We start from the raw sequence: 9,346 nt of genomic DNA, 5'->3' as shown, positions 1-9,346 counted from the left end.
CCGCGGAGCGGCAGCGGTCACGTGGCCCGCTCGATGCGCTCGGCGCTCGCCGGCGCTGCCGACGCTCGGTGTTCGGCTCCCCCCGGCGGCCGGTGTGTGAGCGGAGGGACCCCCGGTCCGTCGGTCCGTCCGTGTCCGTCCCCTCCACCGCCGGCGACATGTCCACCGCCATGAACTTCGGCACCAAAAGCTTCAAACCGCGGCCGCCGGACAAGGGTGCCTTCCCGCTGGATCACTTCGGTGCGGTAACGCGGGCCTGGCCTCCCCGCGGCCTAGCGCCGGGCCTTCCCCCCCGCCTCCCCTCACCTCTCCGCGGGCCGGGTCGGGGGGACGCGGGCCCGGGGCCGCCGTCCGAGCCCCGCGGTAGCGCGGTCCTCGCTGTCTCTTTCAGGGGAGTGCAGCGCTTTCAAGGAGCGGTTCATGGAGTGCCTCCGCCAGAGCGGCTACGAGAGCGGGGCCTGCCGGCAGCGCGCCATGGCCTACCTGGAGTGCCGCATGGAGAGGCAAGTGGGAGTCCGGCCCCGGCCCGGCGGCGGAGGGGGGGTGTGAGGGGCAGCCGGGTGGCCCCCGGGGTGGGGAAGCAGCGGGGCTGCCTTTGCGGCGAGGGGAAGGGAACCCGCAGCGGAGGCGTTCGTGCGGGAGGCTCGTGTCCTTGTAAGGAGCGGGTGTCCTTTGCGGCTTCAGCAGTTTACTTGGCTTATGTTTTTGGTGGGGTGTAGATATCCTGCCCGAAGGGTGGGGTAACTGCGAGACTTAGCCAGCTTCCAGTGTCCACAACCGGCTTTCTCAAATGTGAAGCTTTATTTTTTCTTTTTTTTCTAGCTATAGTTACGAGTTCCTCAGTTCAAGGGAAAAAAGCGTTGGTGGTTGGTTTTCTAGGGATGTTTCCATTCTTGCATTGCTTTGCAATGCTTTCTGTTCAGTGGCGAGTCAGGGAGCTCACTGGGAAATGCATGAAGGACGTTATTAAGTGCACTTAAATACAAGGACGCTTGCACACGCTGCATGGGCTGCTGGTGAGAAAGGCTGCAAATCAAAAACCGTTTGAAAGTTACTACAGCAAAGTATGGCAGCACCACAAATGCTGTTCCAAACCACATTCACTTAAAAATGTGGTAAATGGCACGGGTAGAATCTTAGGAAGCTCTTATGTGGTCTGTTAATTAAAGATAACCAAGAGTCAGGTTAGTTTCTGAGGAAACTCTTATTCAATATCTAATATTGGGAAACGACAGATTTAATTGGAAAACTGCTGTTAAGAAAAAAAAGTATCCCTGAATGTTGCTTTCCCAAAACTGAAGCTTCTGAGGCTTTGCCAAACGGCAGTTGCTCTGTATGCATGTCTTGGATTTCTTTAGAGTAAATAATATTACATGAAAGAGAAAATGCTGCTGTTCTCTTGCTTATAAACTGTGTTCTGCATAATGCTTTTGTTGTTTTATTGTTTTTAACTTAGGCAACTTATGGCAAATGAACCACTGGAAAAATTGGGATTTAAAGATCTGATAGATGAGAAATCAGAAGCAAAACCTGAAAAGTTGTAATGAAGACAGACAACTTCACTCCTCATGTATGGAAAGCATAACTCTTGTGTAGTACATATTGTACGTTCTGTTGCAATAGGAAGAGTTTCCTGAAGGAACCTTTTTTCAAAGTTTAGTTTTCTTAAAATAAGATATTTCTTTAAAATGAGCAAAAGTACTGCCTTTGTCTACTTTCTTCAAGTATCTCTTAACTTTTTTCTTTTAGTTTCTCTAGCCTACTCTTAAAGATCCATAAGAAAATTTTGCCTCAGAGTAAGCAATTATTGCCTGAAGTGTTCTCCATGTCTCTGTACGAACAGCGAAGTCTTATTTTAAAAAGACAAAAACCCCCAAACCCTTTATTGTGTAGATCTTGAAGTATAGATTAATCTTATGGGGGCATTACTAATATGCTTACAGCAATTACTTGTCAGGTGGAAATAAAGCTATTGTGGTACTTGCAAATTGCTTTTTATTAAATATGGGTATTAATCCCCATCTTTGGGGTGATCTCCTCCTCACCCTGCTATAGAAAACACTTGGGTACTGGGGTGGGGTTTTTTTCAGTCCTTTAACCTTCATCATTGTTGGGAGAGTATTTCTAGTTCCAGACACAAGTCATGTAGTGATTCTGCTTTTATTTACCATGCCAACAGTGTTCGCCTAACTTTATTTCATCATTTAACTGGGAATCTTTCATTATGAATATATTAATTTCTCCAAGTAGAGCTGCCATATGTTTTTTTAATATCTTTGTGGGGAAATCAGTGTGGAGAGAAGAATGGTATTTATTTGCATTCTAAGCAACTGTGAAATGTACTTATTAATGTGATTGGACAGTTTTATTCTTCTAAAAACAAATATTTTATGTTAAAAAACAGAGTAGATCAAGAGTTAGCTATCTAAGAAATATAGTATTTCTTTCCAAAACACACAGCTGCAGCCCATACATTGAGAAGGTAATGTGGCAGGCCATACAGTAGGTGAGTTATCAGGTCTGAGTATGTCTTAAGATCCCTGATAGGTGTTGTATAACTTCATCCTGAATTTTCAGAGCCCAGTGGCATTTCTAAGATACACTAATGCAAATGAGTCTTTCTTAATTAATACTGAGTTCAAGCCAAAATAATTCAGCCTGTTAGCCCCCTAGAAATATGTTTCAAGCAGACAATACATTTGTAAATCCTCTGCATGTATTTTCCACTGTATTTCCTGTCCTGTCCCCCCTGCTTCTTTTTTTTTTCTTCTTTTTTTTTTAACCCAGTGAATCATTTCTCTGTGTATCTGGCTCTCAAACGGCAAGCTTTAGGGTCAGAGCCTACAGATAGTGATACACGCACTGTTTGCCAAAGCAGTTCTTCTGCACTTTCTCCTTTATTTGGTGTCCTCTGTTTGATACATCTCACCTTTCCTGCTGTCTGCTATTATTCCTTTTGCTCCTGCTTCTCTCCACTGTGCATCTGTTCACACAGAGATGCAGGAAAGGATAAAAGAATGTTTTCTTCTCTTCATAATGATGGTTGCAGCTGGGATTTAAATTGTTGCTCAGGTCTAATCTGATTGAACAGGCTGCACATAGTTCAGAGCGGGTTCGTGTTTGAAAAGAATGTTCGCTTGCTGCTGCATATTTTTATTCTACTTCATTCTACTGTTTAAATTATATCCTTTGGTGAGATTACTACATTTATAGAAAAGAAAGCAGAGATTTTATTGCTGAAACAGATATTAAAAGACTTCATATTAAACCACTGAACAAGAGCTTCCTTTCAGTGATACCAAGTAAGAATTATTAAAATAATCTCCAGCATCTTCGGAAGAAAGAAATCAAATTTCATGCTTCTGTGCTCCCTGAATATTAGAAGGTGAAGTGAATCCCTGGTAGGTATGAAAGAACCCACCGGTGGTGGCAGAGTAATCCGGGCTGTTGCCAGTGGTAGTTTCATCTTTTGGGTGTTACTCTGCACTGTTGTTTGGCCAAACAATTACTTCAAGAGTTAGATGCATGTTTTTCCTGAGACGGTTGATACCAGCTCTGTCCTCCAGGTTATAGAGTAAAAGGGGTGAAGTTTTTGAAGTCTTGAGTGAGTGAATTTTGACTGTTGAGCTGGAGTGATAGTTGCCATTTAAATGAAATGTCTCAGATTACACACTGAAGGAGGGACCACTGGGGACTCTGTTTATAGTGACCAAGGCCCAAATTTTGGACCTGCTGCAGGAGGGATGGTGGGGAAAAAAGCGGTTTCAAAAAACATGGCATGCTGAAGTGAACAGTGCTCTGTGCTACTTGTAGCCTGGAGTCCTCCTGTAGCGTTACAGCGATGTAGCCAGCAGGACCCTGCGTAGCACAGACTTGACTGCTGCTGAGCCACCAGAATGGCCAGAGCACACTTCATCCTTCACAAAATAACTACAGAAATAATAATTGCCACCCTAATAGGGAATGCTGGGGTGAGGGTTTTGCACCTTTCACCAACCCAAAGAAGAGAACATCCTCATTCTGTCCAGATCCATGGGCGTGTTTCATCCTGCCTCCCAGCATGGTGAGTGAGCTTCACAGCCCTGTTCCCTTCATGCCAGAACAAGAAAAGGGCTGTGAGCGGATAGTTGAAAACTCAGGGAACTGGCAGAGGCACATACTTCCTGGCTGTAAGGCATTAGCTGGAGAAGAGAACGTTTAGTGGAGCTGTAAGGTGAGCTCAGGGCTGGTGAGGGCCATCAGTTGATCATGATTGAGATCTAATGTAACTGAGAAGCGGTGGAAAAACAAGTCATTAATGCTGAGCCTGGGGTCAAACAATTTTCCCAACTTGCTCTATGGGACAAGTCCGTGCAACACCGGAGTCATCTGGGAGAAGAGAATTCCCAGTATGCTCTTCAGTTTATTCCTGCCAACATACAGTTGGTTAATTAAAGCCTTCCCATTTAAAACCTCTTTATTTTAGCTTTGCTTGTGGTATCCAGGTTTGTGCTCCCGGTGTATAAGGCAAAGGAAAGCTGTACGTTTGTAGGTATCTCTCCTGTTCCTGTACCAAGGAGGAACCTTTCCAGAAGCCTGACGCCCAGTTGGGAAAATCTGTATTCTGGAAAGGCTGAGCTGAGGCGTGTGTGCTGTGTGGGAGGTGGTTTGTCAGGGGCATTGATTTCTTTATGGAGCTGTTTGGAGTTGATGAGCTGCTCTGCTGCGTGTGGCACCGGGAGCAAGGTAAGTCCCACACAAGTGCATTAATCTTCATGTGAGAAGCCTGCCTGCGTGCTGCCTCCACCCGCACTGCCACAAAGCACCACCTGCTGACAGACCCTGGGAGCTGGAGAAATGCAAACAGTTGCGAAACAAGGTTTGGCTTGGATTGATGTACAAACTGCCGGCCTGGATGTAACTGTACAGGTGTGGAAGGGATAGCCCGAAGCGGGAGAAAGTGTTGACTGTGTTGGAGTGAAGAGCTATGTAAGTTGTTAACACAGTAATAGAAATCAATAAGCAAGGGAGTTGCAATTGTCTTTCCTGTAGCTTTTCTTTGGCAAAGCCTCGTTCACACCATGACTCTAGGCACCCTGCTGCTTGGGATCCTGTCCCGGGGAGTCCCCGGAGGGCTCCGGGTCAGCAGAACTTTGCATGTTGGCACTTAGGAGAGCTTTGCCCACACGTTTCCCCTTTCTTTGCTCAGATTGGAATCCATTCAACCGCAAAGAGCTTAACCTTGATCGCTGCATTTATTTACAGAGAGAACATTGCTGCAAGCCAACCGTCGTTATGTCTTCGTGGGAGACTTTGAGCTCTAGGTGTATCTCTCCAAACAACTGCAATGACCTGCAGAACGAGGAAGAAAGGGTTTAATAAATATTTCCAAAGCTCTGGGTGTTCTTTCATAGAAAAGCCTACACAAAGAGAGCCTCCTGTGCTTGCGCTGGAAGTGGGCCATGGTCCAAAGTCCTTTGTAGGAGCACAATGAGCCTGAGCCTCTGTGCTAAGGTAGGATTGTTGCTGCGTCTGCCACATGGAAGTGGGATACCTGGTGTAGTAGAAGGGTCGCATCTCTCAGCACCTGTAAAGTGAGTGTTTGGGGTTGAGCACAGTTGCAGGCAGGGAATGGGTGTAGCCAGCTGACCTTCATGCTTGGTCCTCTTCCAAAGCATTCTCCCCAATTTGTCCTGCCAGCTTCAAGGCCATGGTGAGTAGTCGCCCGCTTGGTTTCCTTTGGAGACTAGAGTTGTTGGCCTTTGCTGGTGATTAATTGCCCTTTGTGGCAGCAATCAAAATAGCTTTCACTTACTGCTGCTTTTGTAGGCTCGGCTTAACCAGCGCTAACTGTGGGAGGAACTAGATCAGCTAGAGCACCTCTTGAGTTTCACCCCGTTGTTATCTCACTCCAAGCAGGCCTGGAGAGCACTGGGAGGCAATGCCATTTCCAGTAAGCTGCTGGAACTAAACCTTAGATATTTGAGGCTATGAGAGAAGGAGCAGCTTGCTCCCCATGCAAAAACTGTCTGTAGCATCACTTATTGCTGTAGGCTCTGAAAGGTGCCTTGAGGGTTCTGGTTCCACTGGAGAGCAGTATGTTTCTACATTTCTCTTCCATGATTCCTGGGAAGGGAATGATGTATCCGCTACTAGGCAATAGTGCAGTCATTTCTGGTAGCGTATCCAGTGACCCCAGAGGACTTTAGTTACTTTTCTGCCTGGAGGAGATCCCTTCTGGAAGAGATCCTTCTGCTAAATTGGGAACATTGCATATTCTATCAGGTTTCCCACAAAAATCAAAGCTCAAACTCAGATTAATTAAAAAAAGACTGTTTGGAAGGGCACATGCAAGGGTCCATTTCCCCTTCCAGGGTATTTCAATGGAAATTGGATGTCTGATTAATCTTATCCTGGTTCTCTTTTTTCTCTTAATGATTCTGCTTCTGTGAATAGCTGGCAATGCTGCATTTCCGTCAGGATGCAGCAGATTTTCTAGCTTACAGATTTCAGGACAAAATGCCTGCCTTCTGGAATGAAGGTGCCATATGGCTTGAAATGCATAATTGATCACTGCTCAAAATAGGAGCTTCATAGAAAGTCACCTAGAAGTCCAATGTGTGTGTGCAGAGGACTTGATAGACCTTGATGCATTTTTTTTGTTTCCTGGGCCTGATGATGATATAGGAAAGAGGTTTTTATGGCTCTTCCTAGAGGTTGTGATGCTTGTGCTCTCTCTCCAGCATTGCACAGACTGTTTCACCACTGGATTGTTTATTCCCATTATTCCAGGAGATCTTGGGACTTGCGTTAGCAGGTGTATCAAACTTATGCTTGCTGATTCCTACTGGGCTTGGCTGGATGAAAAACACCCCAGACAAACCTGGCATTCACTATATAGCCCGGCAAAGGCCACAGTTATCTCAGAGTGTAAAACAGTTCAGGTGCATCAAATCTGGCAGGCTGAATCCAGAGCCCTTACTCTCCCATGCTTCCCTGCCTCCGGTGGGATGTGTAGCTGTCTGCACGAGCAGCCTTTCCCAGCTCCCACACAGAGTAAGGCAGGTTCCCACTAGTGGGGGGGGGGGGATGTTGTGGTCCATCTGGCTGTGCGTCCTGCTGCCTGGTAAGGAGCAATACCTTAAACCATCCAGTATTGCAGATGCTTTTCTGTTCAGATCCTTATGAATTATGGCAAACTCCGATAGGAGCAGTGGTGGAAAGTAGTCTTGCAAAAAGGGCGCGGGGGTGTGTGTGAAGAAATCAAGGACGCTACCCAGAATGACCCAGGCTTTTAACTTCACCTCAAAGGTTTTAAAAAGCAGGCAGTGGGGGGTGCTTCTGCAGCCCCTTTGGGCAACTGAGTCCTTTGACTATTTTAGTAACCTTCTGGGAGTTGACAGCTCTGATTTCTGGAGGATTTCTAGTTTCCTCCCCGCTAGCAAGCCCTGCTCAGCAAGAACCTGCTCACACACCTCCTTCTGATCTTGCTTGCAAAGCTGCTAATCGAGGATAGCATGTGGGAAGGCAGTTGCATGGGAGGAGGTGCTCTGCAAAGGAGTCAGGCCCAGTTTTGTTTGCTCAATTTACATATCTCTGTTATCAAACCATGTTCTGGGTTTCAGCAGGGTTTGGAAGCACTGAATCTCTCCTTAGTGGACAAGGCAGGAGAACGATAGCACTGCAGAATCTGGGACACCAGGACTACGCTGAGGATTTGAGGTGATGCTGTGTGCTGCAGCCTGCTTAGAGGAGCAATCTGCTGCCAATCTGCAGAGGGCTTTTCTCTCTGGGTTGCTCTGATAGCCCCATGGTAGCGTGGCTTGCTGGATGGTCAAAAGGATTTCACCATACTAAAGAAGGCAGGTTTTGGGCACGCAGACCCAAAAGGGGAAAAAAATTCCCGCTGCCGATCAGGAATTGCAGAGAAGCTGGGGGTCAGATCAGTGCTGAGAAAATTGCTGGCAACTCAGGATGCTGAACCAAGCAGGAGCAAACCCCCCCATTGATAAATGAGCCTTTGCATCCCCATGAACAAGTACCAAATAGAAAATCTAGGAGTGTAATGAGGCTGGTTGCTTACATCTCTGGGGTTGCCTCCCTCTGCTTTTGTTCTTTAGCGTGGACGTGGGAGTTAGGCTGTGCTGACTTCAACCCTTGGATTTAGCAGGCTGTCTTTAACCCCTTGTCCTCACCACCCATCGCTGCTTCCCAGCCCTTACAGAGCACACGCTCCGGGGTGTGCCTGTTGTTCGGCACATCTCCGGTGTGCATGTGCATGCTCAGAGCGGTTGCTAAGGCAGCATAAGTCTGTCCCCCTCTCTCTGCATTCAATTTGCTGTCTGATCTAGAGGTATAGGTGTATCGGGTCCATGCAGCCCAAACCCAGACCGGTATCTGTATGGGAGAGCACAGGCGATGCCACGGATCAGATGTTAACAGTCTGTGTGCACAGACATCAGTGTGCGTGGTACAGGTGAACGGAGCGTGGGTTTCGATTTAGTTCCCCCCCCTCCCAAACTGTGCTGCAGAGTCCGGTGGAAGAGAGGGACTGTCCACTGCCACCTCCTAGGATGCAGCAGGGAGGTGAACATCTCTGGCAGGAGATGCATCCTGGCCTCCTTGCGTGGGGAGATGCTCAGCGTGTGCATGTGCAGCACAGAGGTGTCACAGGAACCAGGTCACTGCAGGGCTTTGGTGATAGATGTGTGAGTTCTGGTCGAAGGGACAGAAACACCGAGTTTACCGGCGGCTGAAAAAGAACCAGGTGGGTGAAAAATGAGAGGGTGTCTGGAACATCTACCTCCATCCTTTCAGCGTGCACGGCGGGAGACTTGCAGGTGTGGTGGTGCCAGCTAGGAGGACTCATTTGAGCAGGGAGATGTCTGGATTGATGGCTTTATTTCAGCTTATTTTAGCAAGTAATAGGCAGGGGGTTGATGCTTATCACTGAAACCAGAGCTGGCTAGTCACAGCCTTAATCGGTTGGACTGACTTAGACAGTAAATCACTTCAGCAGCACTAACAACACAGAGTGACGGCTATAGTAAACCCTCTATTGCAGCAGTAACCTGGTCCTGCTGGTTCTTTGACTGAGGTTGGTGTTTCTGCTCTGGTTTGTTTATTAAAGCTCCTTCACAAAAGTCACCTGGGTGGCTGCTCTGATTCAGCCATCAAAATGGCTGTTCTGCCATTCCCCAACCTGGCTTGGACTCTTTTTATAGCCTGCTATAAAATTGTTTATTTTTGCACCTGTTTATAAGGGCTTTTTGGCCACAGGGGTCCCATGATGTTGCTTTCATGGCTTCTGGAGCAGACCTGCCCTGTTGTTGCTAGAAATAATTGCTGTTAATTAATTCTTTGCTGA

The 9,346-nt window shown here is 47.2% G+C and overlaps 1 protein-coding gene across 1 annotated transcript; it reads left to right on the top strand.

Annotated features, from left to right (window-relative positions):
* The first annotated feature begins 37 nt into the window (after positions 1-37).
* LOC104833541 (cytochrome c oxidase assembly protein COX19) lies at positions 38-1,698 on the top strand. Its single transcript, XM_010570265.1, has 3 exons — positions 38-240; positions 392-503; positions 1,457-1,698. Exons 1-3 carry the CDS (start codon positions 159-161, stop codon positions 1,542-1,544), a joined length of 282 nt encoding a protein of 93 aa, XP_010568567.1. The 5' UTR covers positions 38-158; the 3' UTR covers positions 1,545-1,698.
* Positions 1,699-9,346: the final 7,648 nt, after the last annotated feature.

The sequence above is a fragment of the Haliaeetus leucocephalus genome, unplaced genomic scaffold, assembly GCF_000737465.1.
Source record: "Haliaeetus leucocephalus isolate CR32 unplaced genomic scaffold, Haliaeetus_leucocephalus-4.0 Scaffold295, whole genome shotgun sequence".
NCBI lineage: Eukaryota > Metazoa > Chordata > Aves > Accipitriformes > Accipitridae > Haliaeetus > Haliaeetus leucocephalus.
Note: the sequence above shows the minus strand (reverse complement) of the source record. Positions and strands in the feature narration are given on the sequence as shown.

Excerpts from the sequence above, each read along its gene's own strand:
- LOC104833541 (XM_010570265.1), top strand. The coding sequence starts at position 159 with ATGTCCACCGCCATGAACTTCGGCACCAAAAGCTTCAAACCGCGGCCG. Across the intron at positions 241-391 it reads CTTCCCGCTGGATCACTTCG|GGGAGTGCAGCGCTTTCAAG; the intron begins GTGCGGTAACGC and ends TGTCTCTTTCAG. Across the intron at positions 504-1,456 it reads CTGGAGTGCCGCATGGAGAG|GCAACTTATGGCAAATGAAC; the intron begins GCAAGTGGGAGT and ends TTTTTAACTTAG.